This window comes from Aspergillus pseudonomiae, assembly GCF_009193645.1.
Source record: "Aspergillus pseudonomiae strain CBS 119388 unplaced genomic scaffold BDV37scaffold_16, whole genome shotgun sequence".
Lineage (NCBI taxonomy): Eukaryota > Fungi > Ascomycota > Eurotiomycetes > Eurotiales > Aspergillaceae > Aspergillus > Aspergillus pseudonomiae.
In genome coordinates, this window is record NW_022476008.1 from 154862 (window position 1) to 182147 (window position 27286).

Here is a 27286-nt window from a genome sequence, read left to right on the forward strand (position 1 = left end):
GTGAGTTCTTAGCACTGGATATCCCACGGTAGCTGTCATCTGCTAGAATAGGCAGAACCAGCAAGCTATACGGAGCACAGGCACAGAACCTCGAGCTGCGGGGAAGTAATTATTTCCCCCTCATTCTAGCCAGTCTGGTGAGCATTCCGATCTAAGCTACAGTTTCCCAGACTGCCAAGGGGTTAGTTTATCATGCCCCGCGGGAGCCCTGATAGCTACCAAGTCGCGGCCCATGGGAACGGCAATACTGCCGACACCTTATTTGCGCCTGAGCAGATGGGATTACGAGCCTGGTCGGATATGCATTCCGTTGAACTATACCTGTTAGCATGCAAGTACGAGAGAGGAAATGTTTTACGCTCCAGTGGCTTTTACAAGCCGAGGGTGGCCACAATCCATTCGGTACCCTCGCCTTCATTCCCGAGGGCTATACTATATAAGATCTAAGGTTGCCCACGGCTCTCGCTTCAAACGTGCGAAATTTTGGTCTGCTCCTGTCTAAACTACGCTAAGACGATCGTTCACATTCCGCCTCGCCGCGACTTGTTCTGCAACTCAGCAAACATGTCAGACCTAAAGATCGCACGGATTGATGTTTTCCAAGTCGACCTGCCTTATTCAGGAGGGGTCTATTACCTCTCTGCCGGGCGAGAATACCAGAGTTTTGACGCTACCATTGTGCGGATAACCACTAATACTGGCCTGGAGGGCTGGGGAGAAAGCACTCCATTTGGATCCAACTACATTGCTTCCCATGCACGGGGCGTCAGGGCTGGTATCGCTACAATGGCACCAAGCCTGATCGGTCTCGACCCGCGAAGAGTCGACCGCATCAATGATGCCATGGATGATGCACTGCTCGGACATGAAGATGCCAAGACAGCCATTGATGTGGCATGTTGGGATATCTTTGGCAAGTCGGTTGGACTGCCGGTCTGCGAGCTTCTCGGTGGTCGCACAAACACTCGACTGCCACTGATCTCTTCTATCTATGTCGGAGAGCCGGAGGACATGCGCGCACGAGTTGCCAAATACCGCGCAAAGGGATACAAGGGGCAATCGGTCAAGATCGCAGGAGAGCCTGTGACTGACGCCAAGCGGGTCGCAGCGGCTCTTGCCGATCAGCAACCTGACGAGTTCTTTATTGTGGATGCCAACGGTGGATTGTCGGTAGAGACCGCTCTACGGTTTTTGAGGCTGTTGCATCGTGGTCTCGATTTTGCGTTGGAGGCCCCTTGTGCCACCTGGCGTGAGTGCGTGTCTCTCCGACGTAAGACCGATGTTCCGATCCTCTACGACGAACTCGCCACGAATGAGATGTCCATTGTCAAGATCCTCGCAGACGACGCGGCGGAGGGTATTGACTTGAAGATTTCCAAGGCGGGTGGTCTGACCCGAGGCCGCCGTCAGCGGGACATCTGCCTGGCAGCGGGCTACAGTGTGAGTGTTCAGGAGACGTGTGGCTCGGACATCGCATTCGCTGCGATCGTGCATATGGCTCAAACCGTTCCGGAGCGATCCTTGCGTTGCATCCTGGAATGTCGAGAGATGGTTACAGTTAAGACCGCGGATGGAGCGTTTGACGTCCACGATGGCTTCGTCACAGCGCCAACCACGCCAGGATTAGGAATTGTGCCGCGCTTAGACGTGCTGGGAGAGGCTGTTGCGAGCTATTTTTAAAGTGTACATAGCTGGTTAATTGTTTTGAGATAGTCGCGGTCGTGTTGCAATGAAACCATTTAGTAACATAAACTGTGCCATAACCTTTCGCCCAACTGTTGTAAGAGTAGTAGACAAACCTGCATTTCCAGACTTGTGCATAGTATATCTCCTGATGCTTGGTTTCCCTGCTTCAGCACTGAGGAAATCCCCACCTCTACTGTGCAAAACTGTCAGTCTCATGTACCGAGATTATCTACCGATAGACACATGTTGAACAGGTGTTACTCCTGCTGCAGACCCAGTGGCTGGGATTGAGACGTAATGTGAGCTCTATCGCGAAGAAAAATCTGCTTCTAATCGCTATCGGTAGAAGTGTAACAGGTGTCGGGATCTCAGCCGATGCGCTCGGAAGAAGAAGATGAACATCAATTAATAATATACCGGGATCACTAGCCCCGATTTGGCAAAAATTATGAGAGCCACCGTGGACATGAGTATAGCCTCAAGCTCACTGTGCCAACTTCTTCATATTTCCCCGCACAGTTAGTAGGGTAATTTTCGCCATAGAAGTTTAGTTCCGACTCAAAGACGCCATTGATAAATAAAGAGGATACGACCTGCTTCTACCACGTACAGATTACGAACCTTATATCCAACAACCACAAGGTAATCCCATATAAGCAAACATGACTCAACCACAACCAACAACCCGTCAGGCTTTTCGCCGAACAGACGATCATACTCCCGGTACCCCTAAGGTGAAGCTTGTCACTGAAGCAATCCCTCCACTATCCCCCACCGGGGTCATGATCAAGGTCCATGCCGTCTCTCTCAACTATAGGGACGCCAACATTGCAAACGGTGGCAACCCTTGGCCAGTAGTGCCACATGGTATCCCCTGCAATGATGCAGCGGGTGAGGTAGTCGCCATTGGCGAGAGGGTGAAGCACCTGGCGATTGGGGATCGGGCAGCCCCAATCGTGGACACGGAGAACATCACCGGACGGGAATCTACTCGGTCTTGGTTGGCGGCCGATGAGGATGGAGTACTGGCGGATTACATCGTGTTCGATGAGCACAAGCTATGCAAGCTGCCCACGTACCTCGACTGGGTTCAAGCGAGCCTTATCCCTTGCGCCGGAGTGACCGCGTGGGCAGCGCTGAAGGATATGGAAATTGGTCAAACCGTCTTGATCCAAGGTTTGTCCACCGTATCTGAGAACTAGGCATGGTTTCTTCTGACGAATCAAAAGGTACTGGCGGCGTGGCCATGTTCGCGCTCAAGTTGGCGCGAGCTGCGGGTCTGAAGGTGATCATGACCTCCTCGAGCGACGCAAAGCTGCAGAAAATGAAGGAGCAGTTCCCCAGCCCCCCGCTATTGACTGTGAACTATTCCAAGAACCCCGAGTGGCATGAGGAAGTTCTGAAGTTAACTGAAGGAGCTGGGGTCGACATCGTTGTTGAAGTTGGTGGATCCTCCACGCTGGTTAAGAGCATGAAATGTACACGCCGTGGCGGAATAGTTAGCCAGGTGGGATATCTCAGCAAGCAGAATACCAGCGAATTCTCAGAGCTTCTTTCTGTTCTCATCGACCGGAGAGTCATCCTAAGGTGAGGCTTAATTACAGACCATAGTCAACCTGAGCAGGGCTAATATTCACTAATAGGGGAATCAACGCTGGGTCTAAGCAGGATCAAGACGATCTTTGCGCTGCGTTGTCTGCCACACAAATCCAGTTCGATGATATTATCGACTCAGTATACCCGTTTGAACAGGCCGATGAGGCAATCGAGTATATCTGGCAAGGTAAACAGGTTGGAAAGCTGGTGCTTCGTCTATAGTACTCCCGCTAGCTAGTTTGGATAGTGAAGAGTTTTAATACAATCAGAAAATGCTTCCATAACCTTCGGAATGGCTCTCAATGAGTCGTTCAAAGAAGAATATGCTATTACCAACATCTAAAAAGCCATAATGAAGAAAGACGGTAATCTATGAGCGGTTACCATCTTGTGCATGATGCGTAGTAATTATTGTCTAGGACACAGCTTCGCAACTGGGAATGCACTCAACCGGTCCGATGCTGCCTCTTAACATTTATAGATCAATTAAGTCATGTAGATACTATTGTAAGCATTCATACCCCAATAAGTACTGGTATCCTCTAATATGAGTGTTCCTAACCATCGTGGGATCAGTGCGCCAAGCCTCCGAGTGGCTGTTTCGAGCTCCTAAAATCCGTCCGTTTTCCCACAATTTTATAGTTGACGACCTTTTATCAGTGTGGCTATACAGAGTAGGAGTGCATCTCTCATCTAGGCTCTTTTTCGATGGTGTATTCATATGGTTCGTTGTAATGCGCTTTTCGCCACCGGATCTTGTCTATTATTCGAACCTTGCAGAGATATATATCTTGACGCTCCAAGGAGCAAATTTAGTCCTACACAAATTCTTTTTCTAGGCATGTTTAGTAATTACTCGATTAATCACTACTAAAGACACGTTTATCTTGCATCTTACAGTAACAGACAACTTTTTGTTCGGGCAAGGAAGAAAATAATCCAGACCTGGTTGAACCACCAGGATGATCCATCACGGTCGCGATTGGTAGTTTGTCAATTATGCCATGAAATGAATAGTTTTGCGGCTAAGAAGCATCGATTGTAATCCATGAGTAAGAGCATGAGGGTATTCTATCGCGATGGGCCGGTGAAGGTCATACTGACAACCGCATACTATGTATAATCAAATGCGAGAATTTATGTTCATTTGAGTTCATGTCACATGCAAAAAATGATGCTCTCTAGATATTCTATGTACAGTACAGATGTCTTGACGGTTTCTAACATACCGATCAAGATGCTTATATATATAGTAACCATTAGAACAGCCTTGAATCTGGTGCCTGGGCGACGGCCAAGTCCCAGAACTATAGGCCCGCTATAATCGAATTGACTGTTTCTAACATGTCCATCCCAAGGTCTTCTCAGTGGAAGACATCAACACGATACGTGTCTATCGCGTGGGTGGAGAATGCCGTAGAAGCGAATTAGATGGCGTTGTTGGCGCAGGTCCAGCTAGCAGAAGAAGAGTTCTCGTTGATGGATTTACCCGAGACGTAGAGTCCCAAACCGCACTGCAGGAAGGTTAATACCATGATGGAAAGGTTGCAGAGGGTGAACACATACAATGGCGCAGGCAATGCCGAGGATGATGACGTTGACGAGGGTTAGCAAGATCTTCCGAGGAGAAGAGAACCAGACTCCCTTGTTCATGACCAGCCAGAAAATGGCAGGGAATCCGTAACTGAACCAACTGCCGAAAAGGGCACTCTGTAGGGGATATGAATCAGCAACCGACAGGGAAGATGGGGGCTGAGGGTACCTACAATCAAACTCAGAAGGTCGTTGAAGACGGGGATGGACTCGGCAATGACCCATGCGATCAGCCACAGGGCGAGTGCAATGCCAACCCAGCTGCCAACAGAAAGGAAGCTCTTCTGGTGCATGTGGTCAGAGCCACGGAAAACGCGAACATAAATGTATTTGCAGGCAACATGGCCGTAGATAACACCAGCAATGACCACCTAGGGGAACAGTTAGAAAGTGGAACCGGTGAAGGGAACAAGGATTCTTAAACGCACAGTGGGCATGGCAATGCCGTAAGCGACCTTCTTCATGACAGGTCCTGCAGACGAAAGGGCGGGAGAGGCGATATCGGGGCCTGCATAACGATAGGCGACGATCGCTGTGACGACGTACATAGACGTATCCACCACTTGAAGCATGGTCAGCGACTTGGGGAATTCCCGAGGGTCTCTCATTTCCGAGATGAGTCCGAAGAAGGCGACATGAGTGACTGTGACAAGATTAGCAAAAGCTGTGCGACATGTGGGAGAGGTCAAGTCGTACTGTAGGCAAAGATAATGTTGCACACGGCCAAGAATGCATCCTGGAAACTAACGTCCCTAGTGGCATCAACCTGGACGTGATCGGGGGCCTGGACTCCAATGGAAATCATGGTGATAAAGGTCGCCGCGATGATACTAATGCAAGCTGGAAGGGTTGTCAGTAATCGTCCACAGGAAGCCCGGGGGAGTAGAAGTACTGACACACGATGGACATATAGTACACCTTGTTCATAGTACGGGGAAGGGCGCCGATGAAGCTGACTACCATTCCGATGACAGCGAAAACAATGGTGCAAGTTCCGTGACCGGTGATGGTATTGAATAGCACCGAAAAGGTAAGGATATGACTGGCCATCAGGAAGATCAAGAGGAGCAGTTGGCCAATGCCCATCAGCTCCCGTCCAAAGCGACCCATAATAAGCTCTCCGGCGTCACCCATGCTGTGCGTTTGAGGGAAACGAAGCTTAAACTGTCCGATAACATAACCTGTGTACCATGAAATGCCGGACATTCCGACAAGAATAATCACTCCCCTGAGTCGTACGTCAGTCGTTCTGTTGCTAGTTGAGTTACGGTGAGAGGTGACACCTACGGAACAAGTCCTAGTGTTGCCATTGCGGACGGAAGAGATAGAATGCCTAGGGACATATTCTCTGCAATCATCACTACATGAACGGGTTAGATAGCACGTTCGGAAGTATGGTTCAGGAACTGAGCGTAGGACTGCTTACACATTCCACATTGCCTGTAATCACATTATCCACATTAGCCACCGCATTGGATTCACAAGACCGTTGAAGCACAACGGCAGTCGTATTGCATGAGCATTGGAAGCTTACCACCAACCCATAACACGATACTTGACTTCTCCTTCTTCCTCGCTTCCAAATGGGTCGTTTGCTGGGGCATCCTCAGTATATTCCTTCTTCTCCACGTCGACATATTGGTCATCATAGTTGGGGCCATTCTGAATGGCAGGCGACTCGGTGTGTAGGGTCATCTTGTCGATGGGGATGGATGAGTCGCAAAAAGGATCATAAGAAGAAAGAACAGAAAAACAACGGCGCGACGCAGTATTTTAGGGCCAGCTAGTGCCACTGGGGAGGCGGCTGGAGTCGGATATAACTAACAAATAGACTAAAACTCCCCAACCGAGCGGTTGCGTTCCGTTCATATTTTTTTTTTTCTTTTTCATTTTCTTTTCGATATTCTCCATAATTAGGGTTTTAGGTTTTAACTTTTGCCTCTTCTCCATCGAGAATTTTCTGCGCAAGCGCTGATTGGCTGCATGCGCTGAGTCAGCACTGGCGGCGCCCTTAAAACTCTTATTCTCACGCCCCGAAAGGCTCAATTTTTGCCCTAAATCATAGTCGATGATCTCACAGTGCAGATCCCGCGCTTCTTTTTGCCGCATTCCAGCTTCCCCTGGCGTGCTTCTGTCATGGGAATGTGAAGGGAGTATTGTTCACGGCCGCATAAAATGGACGAATACGGAAGGAGGGCTAGAATAATTACAGAACAACGTTCGGCGAGGCTGTGTGCCACGCTGTCTAGAGACAGTCCCACGGCCGAATGTGGAACACCCGCCGAGACGCAGCACAATTCGAGACTCGCATTGGCTCACTGGAGTATCTTCCCTGCAGAAAAGTGGTACCGATGGGCCGTGACAGAACACCTCCTGTTCGGCACTGCTGATAACAGCGGCGTCCGGCGGAGAATCTCCTCCACATCGGGAGGCCAATGATGGATTTTCATAACGTACGGATAATATCACTCGGTTTCCCGACGATAGGAGGAAAGAGACCATTTCTCCACGTCTGTACGTCACCGGTTGCCTCTCTCCGGTTAGTGAGTTTAGAAGCGTGGAGTGAGACACCCTCCGCATGGCCACCTGGATTCGGTCTGGGGAAGGGACTTCCTCTCGTCTACTCCGTACTATTATGTAATTGATATATTATGTAACTAATTGGACACCCCTCGGATGATGCTTGGCTACCTGGAGTTGGCCGGGGTAGCAAGAAAGGATCAAAGATCGTTCGAGTGTAGTCTGGTGTATTTGTGTCGGTGGCGAGGCTGCTGCCCCGATGGCAGCACGGCGTGCCGGATCCGGGCTGGCCGAGATGGTACGTCACCCGAGGGTCGCATTGATATCAAGGGGAAAGCAGGAACAACACAATGCGAATCAAATATCGTTTGTATTACTTGTTGCGGGTTATTTCTGCGCAAGGGGTGGAGGCGAGTGGCATACCACCTTAGGGCTTGTGGTTTGATACCCTGCTTTCTCCCCGCATCACTACTCCGGATTTGCTATTTTTCGACTCAGGTCGGCCACTGTTTCAGTGGGGGCTGGACTCCGGGGGAAGAGGCGATGGAAACCTGGGAAGAATCACTCTCCTGGGGAAGGTCTCGGCGGCGCGCGGTTAGTGGCTGCTCTGTGCCAATAACGACGCCGTGTCGCTGAATATGATGGGAGATTCTCCAGTCGGTTCCTTAGGTTGCTGCTGCTCACATGCGCTATCTAATTTCTACCCGGTCGGGTCCACCGGTATGCTGCCGGTCCCCGGCCCGGTGCGCTTCGGTGTAGACTCGTGAAGCCGGTGGAGACCTTGATAGTTAATCCTAGAAGTCTTCCAGAACCTCTTCGTGCTGCTCGGATGCCGTCTTCCGTCATGAAGGACACACTATGATGCTCGGATGCCCTGAACAAGAACAACCCTCCCTATAGATGTTGCAATTAATCGAACTTCATCCGTGAGCAAGGTATCCTACTCATTAAGACTAGGGACTACCGGCATCCCGACCCAACCTTGCTCCACATCCTTAATAATCTAGATCTGGATACAAACTTGATATCTGTATCTAGGGCGGAGCCTAAACGAACTATCGGGCTTCTGCTCCACCGAGATAGGGAGATAGGCCCTGTTACTCTAATAGAATTATAATACTCTTTGTTTTCGCTTATTTTAAGGTGCTATATCTTATCATTGTCACAACCACGTTGCTCTACAAGCCCCGTTGCCGCGCTTAGCATGGTTCGAAACACGATCAAACCTATCGGTGCAGATCTTGGTGGCTTCCATGCATTATCTCTTTTAGATTACCGGACTGGGAATAGCCCTGACCGAAGATCTTCCGTACTCCGAGAGCGATGAGGCGTGGTTGCCAAGAGTCCGTGAATTCGTTGAGTCTTTGACCCTTTGGGGAAACGCCGAGGATTCAATATAACGGGGTCAATCGATCCGAACCACTGGTAATTGTACACGATATGTGTAGCCTATTTTCATCAAGAAAACGTTTGGTTCCTCCCTTCGGCAACACCGTGAACCACCAGTTACCGTAGAACCTTGGCGGCCAAGACAACGTCGCCACCTTCGGCCGTACGCTCATCTCGCTTGTGGGAATCATGATGATAGTTATGGTGGATGCCAGAGGATTGGAAAATTATGGTTAGCCGTCACACGCTAAGACCCATGCTCATAGACTTCATAATTCATGCTCCATCAGGGTGCGTTGGACCTCAAATGACGGAGTACTCCAACTATAATGTAAACGATCTCCGGTCGCGTGTATGCCGGCGGCTTGGCTCATTACTTTATATTGGTTTACTTGAGAGAACAGCGTCATCGACCCCGGCTCTGAAGTAATAGAAATGAAAATTGTAGAGTGATACCTTCGCGCCCCGATTTATTTAACATTCCGCCGTTTCGCCCGCACCAGTGGAAAATGCGTTGGCATATTCGTTGTCTCGTATATACGTTTTCTCGCCCGGACACTGTTTCCCCGCCTGTCTCTCTGAGAGTGGTCTTTGAGATTCGTCGTCTTCATGACAGAAGGGCGTACTGCTATCTTATAGCGTGCATTGTCTTCTTGTCCGCTATGCTATGTTGTATGCTGCAATCTGCTAACTCAAGGATACCCGATGTTACAAGTTGAGGTTTAATTGGACCAATTACTTTATCTTCGCTAATGATAATGATCTCCGGGCAACTTACTTCAGTCGATATAATATACACCCGTTAAGTTTACAGATTAGCAGCTATAAAACTTTGCATAAAACCCAGATGATATGCATCTAGGTTAGATTCAGCCACCCGCCAGCCACTGTTGATGCTATTCGTTGCCCTAGCCGTGCGCTAAGATTGGCAACACCAAGACATGAACCTCACTATACTTTAGATCAAGTCTTCTAGTTGGAAGTCTTACTGTGCAGACCGGGAAACTCACACCGAAGATGAGCTGCGGATTCTGGAGCAACAAGAACGATTTGCCTTATCATGGGCGTTCCGTGTGATTTACTCCGCCAAGAGTGCGTGCCGATCGCAAAAACAGCTGTCTTGGATCCCTATATTGATCGACGCCGCGAATAAGATACGCGCGTGATGCATCTCTCGACTAGGCTTTGACGACCATACCGTGTCGATATGTTCATTCGTTCTGAGCTCGTGGCGTACACCTGCCGACCTGAAGAAGCCGAGACGTTCCCTTCGCCACTCCGAAGAAGCTACCTTGGCTCGATTTGGAAGGACGCCACTCTCTTTCCACGGTCGCATATGCTTGGGGGCACATGGAGAAGCCTCTAAGATTGAAGCAATGCACTTCAGTGGATGGTCTATGACATTCAGGGAAAAAGTCCGATGTCTAACGAAATCGCGATGTCTTGCTGCTACAAGAAGCCTGCCATGGCTCAAAAGCGCCACATCTTCCATTGTCAGGCTTGATAAGTCTACAGCGTTAGGTGGCACTTTCGTTTTGAGTTCTTGACAAGGAGCCAAGGGTTGATAGGAAATCCAGTCATTCCAGAGGAAAAAGGCGTCGAGGGCGGTTTGGAGAAAACAGACTGAAACAGTTGTTCTGTGACCGACATATTGAGTGCAATATAATCACCATAGTCAATGGCCTTGACTTCGAACCGATTCTCGCCTGTGCAGAACATATCATCTATCCATGCATGCACTAGGCCCGTGGCTCTAGAAGCACGTGGTTGGACTCAGTTTTGGAAATCTGTGCCCTACGACTATACCCTCACTGAACTTCGCGTTGCAAAAAGGGATGGACGCCGGGGATTTTGTAATACGAAACAAAAAACTGCCAATAGTCAATTCTGAATGAGATGCGGAGATAAGTATCTCGATGGCTGATGGTCGTGAGTACTCGAGCTTCCAGGTTAGAGTTGGAGCAGGTCGCCCTCCAATCACTGAGACTTTGGTTTACCATAAGACAATAATCAAATCCGACTTGAATATGTCTTGAGAAATGGCTAATACGAGGCAATCAGTTGGAAACCTAAGTCTAACATTCACTAGCTTAATCATGCTATGTGGATATCAGACCTCCTCTGTGGCATAACGGTCTCCGTACTCCTTCACAACCCACTCGCAGAAGGCCTCCCACTTTTCATTCCACTGCTGCAAACGCTTGGCCTTAATGCCATCTCCATTCTCACCGAAATCAATATCACGAACCCATTCGACCTCGTTCTGATCTTCGAAGTTGCTCCACCGGATGCTGTTCTGCGCCAGTGCTCCCTGTTATTTGTTAGCCCCGTTTTACTGATATGAAACGCCACAGGCAAAAGCTTACCAGGCCAGCAAGACCGACGTTATCGAAGGCTTGGATTGTCTGGTAGAAGTCGTAGCTTAGACCAGCTGCGTTCTGGCCGAGGATCGCCGGGTCGTCGTTGCTGATAGCCGTCGGAATACCGTGGGCAATCATGGCCGGAAGGGGATGGTGGAGGATATCGGTGGCGAGACGCAGGACTTCGTTGGAAATGGGGCAGACTTCCACCATGATGCCGTTCTCGATCACCTCATCAATCAGCCTCGGGTGCTTGTACAGGGAGAAACCGTGTCCAATACGGCGTGTGCCGAAGAGGACCGCGTCGAACAAGTTGTTGTCGGTCGAGTTTCCATCGCCGAGAGTTTCGCCGGCGTGGAAGAAGAAAGGAATAGTAAGATTCGACTCCTCGGCCTGTTGCTGGAACCAGATCAACTCGGGTGCCATGTCGGCGAGAGGACGGCCCAAGTCTTCTTGAGCGACCACATCGTAGCCCGAAAAGAGCTGAGGGTGTCTAATACCAATCTGTTAGCTAACAAAAACTTCCTCATGATCGCGATGGACAGTTAGGAGTCTCACCTGCGCTTCCGCTCAAGAGCAATTCCCATGCCTATGCAAACTCGTTAGATACAGAAAGCAATGGTCGCGGCAAAGATTCTTCTTACTCTTTGTCAGCGAAGCACGGTTCTTGCCTCTGCTGTCCGACCAGATGACTCTCGCTCCCCAGAACTCGGCGCCCTCCGGGGTTTTCTGAAATTTCTCCAGCTCCTCCAACAGGACGTCCCACCAGATATCCAGATCCGGATCAGGGTCCTCCTGACCCTCATGGACAAGCTTGCCGCTCGAACCACCAGCACGGATTTCCACCCAGTTGATGTGGTCCTCGGCCAGGCGCGAAAAGAGCTTCTGGTAGAACTTGCGGACAACGGGCTCGTACGACAGCATGGTGTTGGCGGGACCGAAGGCTGTCTGGAAGACACGCCAGATCTCATCGACTCCCAATTCGTGACGCAGAGACTGCTCAGGAGATACGGTCACCTTGGTGTTGACGAAGTCGATGAAACCCTGTTGACCACCCGGGAAAGTGCTGGCAGCCACAGTCACGGGAACTGGCGTGTTAGGGACATAATCCTTTGAATAGATTGACGATCCATTGGTCGCAATGGTATGGTTGACATGAGCAAACTCGATGGAGGCATTCTTGCGGTTGTCGTCGGTGGATAAGTCCTGGGAGGCGGAGAAGACCATACCCTCGGTGTGAAGAATGGTATCCAGAAGAGTCTCAAAGGGAAGCATGGCGGCCAAATGCGCATGTAAAAGAGAACCCTTAGGCATGTGCCTGACCACGTCCCAGAGTTTGGTTCCATTGATCAATGGGCGGGCTTTCGAGAACACCTCACCGGCGAACCTCTCGTCGGTATCATTCTTCTCTGGGGTTCCAGGCACTCTCCAGTACTCGTCAATTTCCTCCTGGCGAATCGCTGCTACAATGGCGTCCGCTCTCTGGGCTACAGAAGAGAGGTTTTGACGGAAAAAGTGGTCTACGCCATGTTAGTGCTTTCACCGTAGTTCCGCCAATATTCCCCGGGAACAGACCTTGTCGCTGTCTCTTCTCGAACGCGATCAACGCTGATCGGGCGCGCAGATGCTTTTGCACAGCAAGGCTGTTGACATCAGGCACACCAGTCTGCGCAGAGACCAAAGAGCAGAGGAGGGTCACTGTCGCGACGAGGAACTTCATGATGGGCGAGTGCCACTGGCGTGGTGGAAGCGGCCGTGGAGTTACACACGGAAGGCTAGCATGATGGCGTCTTTCAAGCTATATATACGTGGTCCCGCAGACCTAATCCGAGTCATTCGATTTAGACCAGTCGGAGGAGGCCCTTGAGATGGGGAATTTTGATCTACAATCTTGCTGCCGTTCTAACGATAGTCAAGCCATTCTCAGCTGCGGCTGATCATCAAAGGTACGGGGAAAGTAAGGAATGCAGCTACACAGGCACCAATTACATTGCAGGCCCAATCGTCAAGCCCGGATCCCACGGAATCCTTATTTTCTGATATCTAACAGATTGCTATTACGAGAAGCATTGACCAGATCACACGGTGGAGACGGATGTTTTTCATTCGTATTGGGGGCAGTTGGATAGCGCCTCCCCAATCGCGGTAAGTCCGTCGATAGTTCGAACTGATTGCATAATATTAGTTGGTTTATTGATAGGCCAAGAGGATTATCGCTGCAGCTTGGCCCAATCTGCGCCATTCAGGTTACATTTGCCCAAGCTTGATATTAATCCCGCTACCCTAATTCTCTTGGCAATGCGAAATTTTCACTGGAAATTCCGTGCTGACTCAAACAATCCTGCTGCATGTCTCACCCTTTGAGGCCGTTAATTTGCTGGCCAAAGCTCGTGTGGGTCCTTCCTGCCACTCAATTTATTGAATCCTCTGCAATCCTTCTGCCCAGAATACACTTCACGGAGTACTCCGTCAAGTATATGAGGAGTAATTGAACTAACTGATAAAGCACCATCCCTTCACCAAGTGAACAGTGCAGTCTGACCTGAAGCCTGAGCAACATGGATGCATAGAGACTTGGCCACAACCATCTGTGAGGGTTGGCACAGTCCCGTGCCCAGCCCTGGTATGGGTATGTAAGGGACAAGGCTAGCTCAGCACCTCAAGAGAGAAACGGGGGAAAACAAGGACTAATTCTGCATAGCAATCACATTTCTCCGGGAATTACCGAAATTGTCTAACGAAGAAACGGTAACAAGGTGAGCTGAGTGACACTCAAGTTGATGCAGGAGGCTGCCTGTGCTTTACTATGCTCAGCCGCAGGATTAAGTAACTTGGATCACGCGAGTGGGGCGATCGATGAGCTGGCTGTATGCAGAGTCGTAGAACATTGGTAGTCGAGCCAGGGCTATGTTCATTGTCCAGTGCCGGTTGAAACATCTTCAGCTTGCGAAAAGTCGTGAGGTTCAGAGCAAGCCGTGTCCTATCGTGCGAATTTGGTATTCTGACTAAATTTACTGTCTAATAAGCAAGTTTTGCGTTTGGGGTACGTATTTCGCCCTCAAACAAGACACCTAAGAACAGCACCCATGACCCAATAGTTCTGCTCAGCGATATAACACATCATCAAGATGTGGACATCCTCACTCACGGTGGTGGTTCGACCTGAGCGTCAGTCGAACTAGTTCTCGCGATCTTCGAGCCTGTTAGTCGTATCAGAACTACTGCTAGCCCTGGTTGGGCTCGATTCAACCCGACCAATACTGTTAGAATTAGTCTGCTCCAGGGGTATTAAGTCGGTTCTCAAAGATCCCTGTGTCTTTCTATTATAGATAGCTTCCCTTAAATTACAGATCCTTGCTGGATTTTATTTTCACCTCATTTTAACAACATCAAATTGTATTGTAGAAGAACTGGCTATACTAGAAATTGAATATGGGTAAACCAGAATTCTAGTTCTTCAATTAGCCATGAAAAAGCGAACCAAAAGTTAGCGCCGTTCTGATGGCATAAGGCTAGTACAGATGTACACGAAGAATCATCCATGGCCAGCCTCAGTCCTGAAGGACAGGTTCCACCACAGCATTTCCACATATCGTCACCTAAGTTGTAGACGATATGGGGGATTGAGGTATCACCTTTTGGGCAAGAGGCATGTAGAAGTAGCTGCAGAATAACCCAGAAGCTGGTCGAAAGCAAGAACTGTGTGACCGACTTACCACATCTATTAACACAGACAGATCTATTCTCGGTATCGTCAAAGGAAGTGGAATTGGTCGTACATGCGGCGGTATAGTATCCGCTCTCGCCCTCAGTTAGATGACTGTAGCTGTCAATGTTGTCGGTGAGACAGCTGTCGCGGCAGGCACAACACGGTAGCACTGGATGCGTCTCATTAGGAGTGCCACAGGACACTGGGTCGATATCCGCCGTGATTCCTTTCGGCTAGATACAATTCACCATCTTGTACGACTGGTAGGGAGACCATAAAGAACTAGTCTTGCTGATGAAATATGGGCATTGAGAAGCAACAATATCGGGGCCGGGTGAACAGACGAGGCTGAGATATGCGAGGTACTTTGCTGCCAAGAGAAACTCAGCCTGACTCTTTCATTTCTTGTTATGGATTATTGGGCTGTTATAGTACTTACTCGCTGCATATGACAGATGCCGTCTGGCACTAGATGCAGATTTTGCTAGAGCCCTCCAACAGTGTGGTGTGGTGATGCTCTGGGTTTGTTGTTCTACCAGCCTAGGCAAATAAGGCTTGAGTGATACCAATCTAATTTTGAACAAGATCTCTCAAGTATCCAGGGATATGTCCCTACTACACCTGCGTGTATTAGATTTGATCAGCAATATAAAAGGCGAGTCTCTGCCATTTAGAGTTAATCAAAATAGGAAAGACCTATGACCTATAATTCCTCATCGAAGGGGTAATTTCTAGATTTATAAAGCCTTGACCTCTGTTTCTAGGAACGGTCGCAGAATTACCCTCAAGTGCGGAGATGAGATTTATGCCATGATATTCAGCCTATTTACGCCAACCTTTTCTCCAGTATTTCCCACCAACCCCACAATGCCATTTCCCCACCTGATTACATGAAATGTAGGCTTATATTCCTATAGGAAAGAAGCTTCCCACAACCATCTCTGAGTCGAGTTCGTTCGTCTTAGCATGAGCTCTCGATAATTAAGAAAGGGAGGCGAAACATCTACTTTCGAAGTTCAAGAGTACAACAATCAACAGTTCTGATATTGAAGCCTGGGTGTTCCCCTTTATCATGGCCCTCCCTAAGACCATTACACTACAAAGCGACGTTTTGCGTGTCAGTGTCTTCGTTGATGAACAAGGGTCTGCTTTCCTGAAGGAAGTGATTCCCTTACCTGGTTCTTCTCGGCCGTCGGTATCAAAATACTTTACTAATTCATACGCACCGCTGGTAGAACTGCGGCTGGCCGGTGAAGGCACCGCAAAGCATAAATCATCCAAGTGTCTGATAGCCACATATGTGGGGACCCGGCTACGTTACCAATCGCATGAGATCAAGCAACAAGCGGATACCCATACCCTGGACGTTACATTAAGAGACTCCGCCTTTGGGGTGACAGCAATTGCGCACCTGATACTCTACCCGAGTACTTGTGTGCTCCGTGCGACAAGCACAATCCGAAATGACAGTGACATGGACATCGTGGTGACACAGCTGAGCTCCTTGGTCCTGGGTGGACTAACAACTGGTGCAGAGAAATGGTGGTCTGACTACGTTCTTGCAGTCCCCAATAATTCATGGTTCAGAGAGGCACAATGGATCGATCACGATCTACCCAGCTTGGGTCTAGACGACTACGGCGTGTATGGACATCCTGAAGAATATGCAGCTAGCTTAGGTCACTATTCGGTTTCTAACCGCGGAACCTTCTCAACAGAAGGCCATTTGCCTATGGGCCTTTTGAAGCGTACTGACAATGCTGAAACATGGCTTTGGCAGGTTGAAAACAATGGTTCCTGGCGCTGGGAAGTCGGTGACTGGAAAGACAGCGTGTATCTAGCTACTGGCGGTCCGGTTGAGACCGATCATGATTGGAGACAAAGGCTCTCTCCCGGACAAGAATTCACTACCGTGCCTGTGGCTTTATGCCATGTCTTAGGGAACTATGAACATGCATTTGCCGAGATGACCCGTTACCGACGACAGATGCGGCAGAAACACGAGGATCATGAGACATTGCCCATCATCTTCAATGACTACATGAATTGTCTTATGGGTGACCCTACTGACGAAAAGATTCTGGCGCTCGTCGACCCCGTAGTCCGAGCTGGAGCTGAATACTTTGTTATCGACGCTGGCTGGTATGCTGATGATTCGGGCTGGTGGGATGATGTCGGGTTGTGGGAACCTTCGAAGAAGCGCTTTCCTACGGGATTCAGGGAACTACTTTTGCACTTGAAAACACAAGGCCTTACTCCAGGCCTCTGGATTGAGCCAGAAGTCATTGGCGTACGCAGCGTTGTCGCGAAACAGTTACCGTATGAAGCGTTCTTTCAGCGAAATGGCCAGCGCATCGTTGAAAAAGGACGTTATCAGCTAGACTTTCGTCACGCGGCGGTCCAGAAACATATGAATGTTGTTATGCACAGACTAGTCAGCGAATATGGCGTGGGTTACTTTAAATTCGACTATAATATCGAAGTCACTCAGGGTACAGACATCAACTGTTCAAGTGCGGGATCTGGTCAATTAGATCACAATCGGGCGTATCTGCACTGGGTCAACGATCTGCATGACCGGTATCCTGACCTGGTCATTGAAAATTGCTCGAGTGGCGCTCAGCGAATGGATTATGCTATGTTGGCTGTCCATGCTTTGCAATCAACTAGCGACCAACAAGATCCCGGTCGTTACGCAGCAATTGCTGCCGCTCTTCCAACAGCTGTTACCCCCGAGCAAGGTGCTGTTTGGGCATACCCTCAACCAGAGTGGGATGACGAAACTAATGCGATGACGGTGGTTAATAGTCTTCTCGGCCGCGTACATCTAAGCGGACGGCTAGACAAACTTAGCCCGCACCAGTTTCAGCTTATCAAACAAGGTATGGATGTCTACCGTACAATTCGCGCTGATCTAAGGATGGCTACTGCTTTCTGGCCTCTCGGCCTTCCTCGTTGGCATGACGAGTGGGTCGCATTAGGCATGGCAGTGCCTACGTCGGACATTCGTGATTCAGGCGCTCACTATTTAGCTGTCTGGAGACGAGGAGGTCCAGACAGTATTGAGCTACCGATTAATACTCTTTCTGGGCGTCCTGTAAGGACAGAACTGCTTTATCCTGCTACCTTTCCCTGTGAGATCTCATGGGAGCTCGCGCAGGGAATACTTCACATCCGGATGCCATTGAAGACCTCTGCCCGTTTACTGAAACTCACGAGTGGCGATATTTAATTCAGTAATATAGGCTATAAAGAATTCAGGTCTTCAATCCCAATGTGATGTTTGGCTGTATGAGATAGGAAGAAGCACTTACACGCTTTCACGTTACATGGGAATCACAACGTAGATTGGATGACCCAGCATGCTCACGGATAATCGTCCCTAATGATTGGCACTTCGACGGCAACCAAAGATCTCGAATTGAACCGAGTCGTTAATTCTATGACGTCGAAAGATGAACCTAAGTCATTGGACTCAAAAAGTCGTTAAACCCTGCCTTCCTCATACCTCTTTGATACCCTCTATTAGACCCCTCAACGAAACACAACTTAGAAGCTCAAACTGCACTATGCATTGTCTACTATATCGCCATACATGATGAGTTCAGCAGATTGGAACTGGCGAGGGAAGACTGGTTTCGTCTGGTTTGCATTCGCGTTCTTCACATCTCTCCGGGGCTATTTCCAAGACTAAGGGCCGTACATTTGTGGAGCTTAATATTATGTTCGCCGCAGGAGAACCCAGTCAGAAGTTCATGAAATATCATGTTGACCCGTATGCAAACAATGTACCGATCAAGGACCGGGTGAGAGAAAGCCCACTGCACGGTAAGATAAGTCCATGATATGCTTACAACTGATTCATGAATCATAACTTGGTTTACACGGTGTCTGGGTAGCAAGGCAGCATTCTATCGTATTAATGAGCACTTGGGCATCTCTTGCAGTTAGACGACAGCATCGCGATATTTGAGTTTCCACGAGGCTGAGCATAGGGCTTTGCAGCGGAAACCTCCGCCAACCAACCGCGAAGAAACCAACAATTTGGCCAAGTAATATATGACAGCCGGAGCAAGTACAGTCAGCTTGCATTTCTCACTTTAGCCATTGGCCACAGAAAAAAATAGGCTGACAGCGTTAAGCCAACCCGGTCGATTGGGTTCGTATTTCATTTCTTGGCTCTCGCACAGACACTGGGGCGTCTGCGTATAAATATTTGCTTCAAAGTTTCTTGTCGGCGCGGCTCCGACACAATCAACCATCGACCAGATTTCACTTCAATCATGCAATTGTGAGCGTTAAGGCATGGCATCCGATGGTACCATGACAACGAAACCCTCGAGCGCCCCGTGGGCAGACGAGCCCTTCCACCTAATCACAACACCGTCAAAGACCCTAGATGTATGTGCTCATAGTTCAGAGCCGAATGACACCAACTGACCAAATGTTCAGGGATCGCTCGGTCACGTTCATGGTGCCTCTGAGATGGCACATGCACATAATGCCATTATACGAGGGCTGAATGCCATTCTCCAGCAGGCGCCGTACGTGCCCATTGCTACTGACGAACAGTTTAACACTCAGGATGTCAAGGACCTTCTCTTCTACGTTCAGTCGTGGGCCAAGATGGTGCATCACCATCACTGGGTTGAGGAGACTTTCATGTTTCCAGAGATTGAGAAGTTTATCGATAAACCGGGGTTTATGGATGACCCAAAGCATCAACACGAGCTGTTCCATGACGGACTAGAGAAACTGATTGCGTATTCCTCGGCCACGAAGCCCGAGGAGTACCGTTGGAAAGGAGCCGATGGCATGGAGAAAATAATTGACTCTTTCAGCAAGGCCCTGACGGATCACCTCTACGCTGAGATCGATATCTTCTTGGGCATGGGAGACATCGATAGCGACGGGTTGAAGAATATATGGAAAGAGGTTGGGAAAATTGCACAGAAAACGGGGAATATCGCAATGCTTGTAGGCTGCCATTTCACTTTTCTTATACACTATCCATATGGTGCCGGCAGGTTGGGTGCTAACTCGTCCACCACAGTATGATATCTTCCCCACGTTACTTGGCTGTGCCGACAAGACCTACGAAGGCGGCACTGACTTTCCTCCCTTGCCGTGGATGTTGCCCTACGTGGTCAAGTACTGGTTTGCCGCGTATAATGGAGCCTGGCGATTTAACCCATGCGACTGGTGGGGTCAGCCAAAGCCCCTGGAGTTTGGTCCAAGTTGAAGTCTGTGTGAGCCATTACTGATAGTACCGGTGGATAACTCTAACCTATGCGTAAAACTAACGTATACTCCATCATATCCACGTTATGCCTTTAGCTTTTGCAAACTTCTCGGTGCAGAAGCACCGTCACTGTTCAGGTCCAGCCATCGGTTCATTAGACTTCGCAATGATCCGCGCCGTTAAATCGGGAGGCTCCGGGAAAGTAGTATCAAAAGGCCACATCGGTCGACGAATGCGTTTATGCCCCAGTCGCTTGATGTCTTGGTCCACACCACCAGGAGTGAGCCCGAGCATCCAATCTGCAGCCATATCAAACAGTTCCGGCTCTAGGTATCCAATTTTAACGATCACTATATCCGTAGCACGAGGATTCAGATTGAGATCAGTAAAGTCACGTTCGTGATGGTAAGGTTTGCGAAGCTGAGTAAGAATCGCAAACACACTGCCAACCTGCAAGACTGCCTCGATGACGGCGTCCTTGTCGCCGTGCTTGATCGAATGCACGCGTCCCGTCATGGTGATAGGGCCAGCATGGATATGGTCCACTTCCGCTCCCGCTGTAACAGTTACAGTAGCACCGACACCTGCTTGAACCATTGTTTGGACGGCTTGCGGCCCCGGGACACTGGCATATATAACTTTCGGTCCCGAAGGACCTTTAAACTCGGATCGACCGAGTAGCCGCGTCAGTCCCCAAGTCACATCGCCTGAACCGCCCGCAGTCGGGTTATCTCCGGAGCCGGAGACGAAGAAAGGGTGGGCAGGCGAGGCCAACGCAGTATCGATACATTGTTTGAAAGACCCTGTTGGTGCGACAAACTTGAAGTCCTTGCGCGAGTCCCAGAACTTCTTTGCTAAACGCTCCGCTCCAGCAGTAATGGCCGTTTCATCCCACCCTGTGACAACTATGGCACCGCGATTCCGTGGCTCGTCGGCCCAGGGATATCCGACCCATATCGCGGCATCGATCACCCCGGGTTCTGCCTCGACTTCAGGCACGATCTCATAAAGACCCTTAGCCGGCTCAATACGCGTAGACGTTTGCTCTCCGGGTAGCAAGATGGGCACTGGAATCCACGCTTTGAGGGGTCGTACCGGACCTCCAGCGAGGTCAGAAGACTGCGTAAGAAGGTCAACAAGATTGCGACACGCTCGCTCTTTAGTCTCTGATTCATCCTCATGCGGAGCCGTCCGATAACATGTTAAAATGTCCAACCCGTGGGCTAATTCCCTAGAAACATTTCCGTGTAAATCCATAGACGCCGACACAATGACATCAGGACCAGTAACGGTCCTGATCCGTCGCAGAAGTTCAACCTCGGCGTCATCGATGCCCTCCACGCACATAGCACCGTGAATATCAAACCAGAGACCATGGACCTCTGTAGTCGCAACAATGTTGCCTAAGCGCCCGACAATCTCTCCTGCCAGCTCCTCGAAGGCATCACGCGTCACCATCCCACCGGGTAATGCATGGCCAATTAACGCACCATGCCATTCCGCTGCATTGCCTAGAGGTGTACCCGCCTGTATGAAATCGTATTCATCGATCACCTCGTCTCCCCTGCGGGGATGAAATGCAGGCGCAAGGGTGCGCGAGGGGGTGAAGGTAGACGTTTCACAGGCTAATCCTGCAACGGCAATGACAGGACGCTTTGCCATTACTGCTTTGAGGCTCAAGGTCTGGTATAAAGATCTGTAAGCTGTGTATAGAAGACTTTGCTGGACTACGGGGGGTTGTTGACATTTTGATGTTAGGTTAATTACCCCGCATAATCCTTGATAAGCCCGTGAACCCGAGCGGTAGCAACGGAGCTTCTACGGATATATGGCCTGGTATATTTGACGAATTTGTCTGTTTTAGCCATTTAGAACGAGCTAGCTGGCTGAACCAAAGCAAGTTAAACATGTTCAAGAATGCTGCAATTTGATGATTCATGGCAAATGTGCATTGCAGACAAAGCATGGGTCAGATACACTCCAAGAGTAGTAAATGGGGCCTTTTGCAATGCGTAGTAGGTAGTAGAATTGGTTATGATCCAGGTATCCACGGCCATCTCATTGCTCGAGTCTGACGACAGGGAGAATGTGCATAAATGTATCTCCAACTCTGGCAATATCCAATGTCAGCGGAACGGAACAACCTTCATCCTCAGGTGCCTGAAGAGGAATGGCGTAGAAGCGTACTTGCCCGAGGCACCAAGGCAACACTCAAAAGTCACTTTGAGTTCGAGTTCGCTTGGTCCTGCTTGGGGCATATATTCCACCGGGGATATTGAAAGTAAAACGCAAGTGACATACACACAGGTACGGTTTTCACCACATACAGATGAAGTAAGCACAGAAAATCAATGGTCACTGATACTGGATAGAGCACATGGAGCAAATTCAGCCAGGCTCGGCGTCGCGCGACTCGAGCCACAACGGATCAGACAAGAATGCCCATCGACCGCTGTTAGAGATTGCCTGCTTCAATAAAGAGTCGGCTATAATTGCTGCCAGAGCTGGAGCTGATCGAATTGAGTGAGTCACCTCTGTTTAGCCATGAAGTCGTCAGTTCAGGACTGTCTCTGCCTCTAGGCAGTTGAACTAACATACTCAATGCTTGCGCATAATTTGTTTAAAACTAAACACTAATACCATCAAGGCTATGTCGAGATTATGCATCAGGTGGCCTGTCTCCAGAGCCCGAGACCGTGGCCATATTGAAATCGCAGATCTCCATTCCTATCTATGTGATGATCCGACCACATGCGCAGAGCTTCTATTACAGCGACACAGACTTTGAAGTCATGAAGCGTACCATGCATTCGTTCTTGGAGCATGGTGCGGATGGATTTGTGTTCGGTATTTTGACTCAGACTGCACCAGAGGAGGCCGTTCCTCGGATTGACGTAGCGAGGAACAAAGAACTGGTTGACCTTGCGCAAGGTAGGCCATGTACTTTTCATCGCGCATTTGACCAGATATCGGAATCGAACTGGGATACTGCCCTGACAGATATCGTGGAGTGCGGGTTTACTTCTATCCTGACGAGTGGCCCATCCGGTGCGACAGCGATTGAATGTGTCTCTCAACTAAACCATCTGGTACATGAACGACTCGAGCGGTTAAGGGGACGTGTGGGGGATCACAGCTGGCTACCTCAGATCATTGTAGGTGGAGGAGTTAGAGCCACCAATGTTGGAATGTTATGGGAGAGGACGCGTGCTCCCGCATTCCATTCTGCAGCCCTCGCTCAATCCTCGGTGGAACTGGTCAGTGATGGTGAAGTAGAGGCGTTGAGGGCTATCCTTAACAAAGCAACATGAAAGTATGCTACAACACAAGTGTTATATCCTTGGTTATGGTTATCACAAACAGAAGTATCAATCCACATTATGTGTCAGGTGGATAATATTCGTTGCGTACAAGATATGGTCGTTTCACGATATTGGTTTCTTCTTCCTCCAGCCAGTTAAGGTGCATATCAGCTCGAAGGATCTGGGACATTGTAACCGCCATATTGATTCCCACGCCATGCCCAATTTTATCCAGACACTGCGCAATCCACGCCTGCATGTTCGGCGACACTCCCGTGGAATCGGATGCAATAAAGAGCGGCCACATTAACCGAAGAACACCGCCTGCGAAGGGAATACCCAAGGTTGATCCATCGGATGAACCGGTCATGCCCAGATGATACGGCACGCTGGCACATATATCCTCGGCTAACTGCTGCGAGATTGCGGTGCTCTGCCTCTCGTTTTGCCCGAATGATCCGTCTTTAGATTCCTGAAAGTAAGTGGCGGAAACGTATCCAATGATACCGTGAAGAATGATGCGAATGAACCGATAATGGTTCCAAGCCATGCTCACTGTGATATTGGGGTAGACGTGATAATGATCCCCGTATACCGGGTGGAGAGTATTATTTTCATCTTCGAACTTTTTCACCTTAACGACGGTATATTTCCATCTCGCATCGATGCTCATCGCCCACGTTATTAGCCCTGCATCAAGGTTGAGAGCTTTCTGAAGAACTCCAGCCGGATGGGCGAATGCGTTCTCATTGATATCTGCAACCAGATCACCGACTTCCACCAGTATTCGGAAGAAGTAGTCAAGGACTTGGTCCCCAGTATCGCCGCGGCGCTTTAGAGCCTCTTTGGACAAGTCCAGCAGCCATGACGGAGTGCGTTGCTTCTTGTATAAATTTCCCAGTGCCTGTTGTAATATCTAGTCAGCCTATTGCGGTTTCCCTCGAAGTGTGCATGACATACAATTTGCACCCGGATCTGAGTGAACAGCTCCAAGCCCGCTTCATGGTCTATTTGCTCGAATCCGCGAAGCTCAATTAGTTTCACACCCCCTTCTATATGGTTCAACCAGCGCCCGATTAAAGGTGGGCCCTCGCACGTCACGATCTATTATGCTTATTAGCCTAAGATTAGCCATGCGACATGGTGTTTGCATTAGTTGCCCACCTCATACAGCGACAAGAGCTCAACTGCTGCTAAGGTCGAATCGGACCGGGCACATTCCGGATCGCGTAGGGCTACACTAGTCGCTGACAGTGCCGCACTATATTCATGCCGTGCAGCTGACATTAACTGGGGAGACATATGGATATTAGCCAGGGATGCGAGCCCTAGGGCGCTGATGCAGGCTGTGACCGCGGGACTAGTATCTGTCCGAACAAGGGTTGAAAGGAAGTCAAGATGACCTCGAGTGTGCTTCGCATTTCGGACATAATGGGAAAAGATAAAACCCGATGCTTGGTCATTCACGGAGAAGGTGAGGGACGGTAATATTGTAGGCGATAACTGTCGGTGACCATTGACCATGGAAGGACTTGGTCGCCTCGAGCATGACAATGCTTTCGTCGACGCCTTGGTATTCTGCTGGCGACGGGCCTTTCCTATTACTTCTTGACTCTGATCGTGAAAGCTGAGGGTCGCTACGTCGCGATACCCTGAGCATTCTCGATGAGCGCGGATGCATTGAGAGCAGGACGGTCTCCGCTGATCGCACTACACATGGACTTAGTTACACCCGCAGATCGGACTAATATAGATTGGCATGCCACGTACTTTGAGGCGTCGAGTCCGACAGGGCTCACAGGCAGGACTAGGCTTTCCTCGATAAACCATTGAGCTGTATACTTAGAGAATCTGACGGGGTTACGAGTTGGATACCCGAATGAGTAAGATCGGACCAAAGTAGTGGGGTCGGAAAGAAGCGAGACTTTCGCTCTTATTTAACCTGCCAAGAAGAGCGCCAAATGCTTAGGCTGCGAGCTCGGCAAGAGGCTGTGCACTCCAGTCCTTCCGAATAGTATGCTCATTTGGGTTTAGTGAGGTCCAGCCTTGTCAGAAATAAGCATTCTGCTGCCTGTTTGTGAGCGAATGAGGTTTCTATCCCCACATCTTCAGTGCTCAGCCTCAAACCTGCCCCGAAGCTATTGCCCATAGAAGTATTGTTTCTTGACGTTCCGGCTAGCCTAGAACGTCCAGCATTTGTCGAGGGGTTCAGAATGACGCCTATCAGCGTCGGTTTTGGGCTCACTCGCATTAGATTGCCAGCCCACCGAATAGCCCCAAGAAGGAGAGATACTAAATTATATTTCACCAATCTGAACTACAGCTGTGGGGTATGTGCTATTGGTTGCTGATAGGCTTTTCGTCTCTTGTCTATTTGCTTTCGACTTTTTTTTTCTTTAATTTATCTCATATGTGTTCGACCCGTTCTACTGAGCCACTGCGACGAGCTATGTCCCCAATGCGGAAAGTCAAGTAGAGCCCTAAGTTGACCAGAGCCGTACAAGTGGTGTAGATAAATACCTTTACACCTTCTTCCCACCTTAGACGGCCCTATCGAATTTTCATAATTCCTTGCATTGTCTATTCCATTCAATCGCTCCACTAGGAGTTGCTGCTATATTCAATCCATCCCATTGACACGTTATATTTGCTCCCCATAAACACGAGCGACCGGACCGATTCTGCGACCAAGATGAACGGGATATTTCCGGCTGATCTTGCAGTTTACCTCTTCCTAGTTCCTTTTGTGCTGTATGTTTACTGGTCCCATGGATGGATCGGCTGGCTTCCTTGGACCAACCTTCTCGTCTTCTGTACTGTGCGGGTAATCGGGGGTGCCATCGGAGTGAACGACAGTTCTAGCATCGCGGCGAACATCATCTCCGGGATAGGAATATCCCCACTGTTATTGGCTATCGATGGACTTCTATCTGAAGCGTACGTTTAGATCGTCTCCCTGGGTAGCAAAGCTCCTAACACACTCGGCTGTTAATAGTCGGTATTACCGTCACCCGGAGCACAATGTGCGCCTCGGTTGGATAGTGATAGTCACGATCACTGGTCTCATGGGCGCTGGTCTAGGCCTTAGCATTGGCGGATCATTGCAGATCTACCAGGGTGAAGGGACGCCTGAGGACCTTTCGCACTGGAAGGTGGGAACGGGTTTAGTTGTCGCTGTCTGGGCGATGGAAGTGATGTGGGCACTCTTCTCCCTTCTTCCATCTCAATGCAACAGGTATGCTCCGGGGTATAAAGACGGTACCAAGGTATATAACCCTGTGAACGAATGAATGATGTTTCATGAGCACTAACGCCTGTCGATTTCCTAGCTTATGTATGGGGCTCTTGCTGCTATCGTCTTCACCGGTGTTCGCGTTCTCTACAATCTGATTGCCGTTTGTACCCAGAGACAGGACCTGAGTCCCGTGTTTGGATCTATCGCTGTTCGTGTGGTCCTTGTCTTTCTCCCCGAAGCCTTCGCTGCATTGTCGATGATTTTCGCGGGGCTCTGGAGTAGGAATATCCGAAGGCATAACCAAGCGGTGGAGAAGTATGGGTCAATATCTGCCTAAAAGCTCAAATACGTTATACATCATTGACATTTATGCAGAGATCTGTATGGAATTAGTGCTCGAGGTTTCCTGACACCCGTTCCTATCTTGATTATTTCCTAGACTGGCTCCCGTAAGTCATGATGTAATGTCAGAAATAGCAGTAGAAAGTTATATGGGACTATAGCTTCACCACGCAGTATACACAATCAACCACCGTCTACCTCGTACTGCTTGAATAGATGAACCTACTCATACAAACTTCCACATTAGCTATGAAACCGAAACATTATTTCTCTGATGTAATCAGGGGCTTTGAGCATCCTCCTACTGAGTAG

The 27286-nt window shown here is 49.4% G+C and overlaps 10 protein-coding genes across 10 annotated transcripts; 6 read left to right on the forward strand and 4 right to left on the reverse strand.

Moving 5' to 3' along the window:
• Positions 1-564: 564 nt before the first annotated feature.
• Positions 565-1687, forward strand: BDV37DRAFT_292053 (mandelate racemase/muconate lactonizing enzyme family protein; the record flags this gene model as incomplete). The annotated part of the gene is made up of 1 exon (XM_032089091.1): positions 565-1687. One exon carries the CDS (start codon positions 565-567, stop codon positions 1678-1680), a length of 1116 nt encoding a protein of 371 aa, XP_031943810.1. The 3' UTR covers positions 1681-1687.
• Positions 1688-2348: 661 nt separating this feature from the next.
• On the forward strand, positions 2349-3511 carry BDV37DRAFT_292056 (zinc-dependent alcohol dehydrogenase family protein; the record flags this gene model as incomplete). The annotated part of the gene is made up of 3 exons (XM_032089092.1): positions 2349-2862; positions 2916-3273; positions 3330-3511. The coding sequence occupies 3 exons, from the start codon at positions 2349-2351 to the stop codon at positions 3502-3504; spliced, it is 1047 nt and encodes a 348-aa protein (XP_031943811.1). The 3' UTR covers positions 3505-3511.
• A 792-nt stretch (positions 3512-4303) lies between these two features.
• BDV37DRAFT_242627 (putative amino acid transporter) lies at positions 4304-6812 on the reverse strand. The gene is made up of 9 exons (XM_032081346.1): positions 6410-6812; positions 6302-6315; positions 6163-6235; positions 5772-6103; positions 5572-5715; positions 5304-5518; positions 5049-5246; positions 4849-4992; positions 4304-4796 (listed from the first exon to the last, which is right to left on the reverse strand). The coding sequence occupies exons 1-9, from the start codon at positions 6568-6570 to the stop codon at positions 4710-4712; spliced, it is 1368 nt and encodes a 455-aa protein (XP_031943812.1). The 5' UTR covers positions 6571-6812; the 3' UTR covers positions 4304-4709.
• Positions 6813-10585: 3773 nt separating this feature from the next.
• Positions 10586-13018, reverse strand: BDV37DRAFT_57516 (adenosine deaminase family protein). The gene is made up of 5 exons (XM_032090899.1): positions 12720-13018; positions 11789-12664; positions 11703-11733; positions 11151-11637; positions 10586-11095 (listed from the first exon to the last, which is right to left on the reverse strand). The coding sequence occupies exons 1-5, from the start codon at positions 12862-12864 to the stop codon at positions 10895-10897; spliced, it is 1740 nt and encodes a 579-aa protein (XP_031943813.1). The 5' UTR covers positions 12865-13018; the 3' UTR covers positions 10586-10894.
• A 2907-nt stretch (positions 13019-15925) lies between these two features.
• BDV37DRAFT_292058 (putative Melibiase subfamily) lies at positions 15926-18085 on the forward strand (the record flags this gene model as incomplete). Its single annotated transcript, XM_032089093.1, has 1 exon — positions 15926-18085. One exon carries the CDS (start codon positions 15926-15928, stop codon positions 18083-18085), a length of 2160 nt encoding a protein of 719 aa, XP_031943814.1.
• Positions 18086-19176: 1091 nt separating this feature from the next.
• BDV37DRAFT_280777 (uncharacterized protein) lies at positions 19177-20095 on the forward strand (the record flags this gene model as incomplete). The annotated part of the gene is made up of 3 exons (XM_032086654.1): positions 19177-19254; positions 19306-19830; positions 19907-20095. 3 exons carry the CDS (start codon positions 19177-19179, stop codon positions 20093-20095), a joined length of 792 nt encoding a protein of 263 aa, XP_031943815.1.
• A 126-nt stretch (positions 20096-20221) lies between these two features.
• On the reverse strand, positions 20222-21757 carry BDV37DRAFT_280778 (M81 family metallopeptidase; the record flags this gene model as incomplete). The annotated part of the gene is made up of 1 exon (XM_032086655.1): positions 20222-21757. The coding sequence occupies one exon, from the start codon at positions 21755-21757 to the stop codon at positions 20222-20224; it is 1536 nt and encodes a 511-aa protein (XP_031943816.1).
• Positions 21758-22364: 607 nt separating this feature from the next.
• On the forward strand, positions 22365-23440 carry BDV37DRAFT_57605 (copper homeostasis protein CutC). The gene is made up of 3 exons (XM_032090900.1): positions 22365-22402; positions 22468-22618; positions 22743-23440. Exons 2-3 carry the CDS (start codon positions 22473-22475, stop codon positions 23404-23406), a joined length of 810 nt encoding a protein of 269 aa, XP_031943817.1. The 5' UTR covers positions 22365-22402; positions 22468-22472; the 3' UTR covers positions 23407-23440.
• BDV37DRAFT_57612 (Zn(II)2Cys6 transcription factor) lies at positions 23440-25275 on the reverse strand. The gene is made up of 4 exons (XM_032090901.1): positions 25168-25275; positions 24562-25107; positions 24358-24501; positions 23440-24301 (listed from the first exon to the last, which is right to left on the reverse strand). The coding sequence occupies exons 1-4, from the start codon at positions 25225-25227 to the stop codon at positions 23474-23476; spliced, it is 1578 nt and encodes a 525-aa protein (XP_031943818.1). The 5' UTR covers positions 25228-25275; the 3' UTR covers positions 23440-23473.
• Positions 25276-26089: 814 nt separating this feature from the next.
• Positions 26090-27071, forward strand: BDV37DRAFT_280781 (uncharacterized protein; the record flags this gene model as incomplete). The annotated part of the gene is made up of 4 exons (XM_032086656.1): positions 26090-26334; positions 26393-26663; positions 26727-26947; positions 27008-27071. 4 exons carry the CDS (start codon positions 26090-26092, stop codon positions 27069-27071), a joined length of 801 nt encoding a protein of 266 aa, XP_031943819.1.
• Positions 27072-27286: the final 215 nt, after the last annotated feature.

Bases quoted from the DNA above. Each gene is read 5' to 3' on its own strand.
- BDV37DRAFT_57612 (XM_032090901.1), bottom strand. From the start codon at position 25,227: ATGGTTTATCGAGGAAAGCCTAGTCCTGCCTGTGAGCCCTGTCGGACT. The intron at 25,108-25,167 runs GTACGTGGCATG...GTCCATGTGTAG, and splicing joins GTCGGACTCGACGCCTCAAA to TGCGATCAGCGGAGACCGTC. The intron at 24,502-24,561 runs GTGGGCAACTAA...TAAGCATAATAG, and splicing joins AGCTCTTGTCGCTGTATGAG to ATCGTGACGTGCGAGGGCCC.
- BDV37DRAFT_57605 (XM_032090900.1), top strand. From the start codon at position 22,473: ATGGAGCAAATTCAGCCAGGCTCGGCGTCGCGCGACTCGAGCCACAAC. The intron at 22,619-22,742 runs GTGAGTCACCTC...AATACCATCAAG, and splicing joins GCTGGAGCTGATCGAATTGA to GCTATGTCGAGATTATGCAT.
- BDV37DRAFT_242627 (XM_032081346.1), bottom strand. From the start codon at position 6,570: ATGACCCTACACACCGAGTCGCCTGCCATTCAGAATGGCCCCAACTAT. The intron at 5,716-5,771 runs GTCAGTACTTCT...CAACCCTTCCAG, and splicing joins GTACTATATGTCCATCGTGT to CTTGCATTAGTATCATCGCG. The intron at 5,519-5,571 runs GTACGACTTGAC...ATCTTGTCACAG, and splicing joins CAACATTATCTTTGCCTACA to TCACTCATGTCGCCTTCTTC.
- BDV37DRAFT_57516 (XM_032090899.1), bottom strand. From the start codon at position 12,864: ATGAAGTTCCTCGTCGCGACAGTGACCCTCCTCTGCTCTTTGGTCTCT. The intron at 12,665-12,719 runs GTCTGTTCCCGG...AACATGGCGTAG, and splicing joins CGAGAAGAGACAGCGACAAG to ACCACTTTTTCCGTCAAAAC. The intron at 11,638-11,702 runs GTGAGACTCCTA...GATTGGTATTAG, and splicing joins GCTCTTGAGCGGAAGCGCAG to ACACCCTCAGCTCTTTTCGG.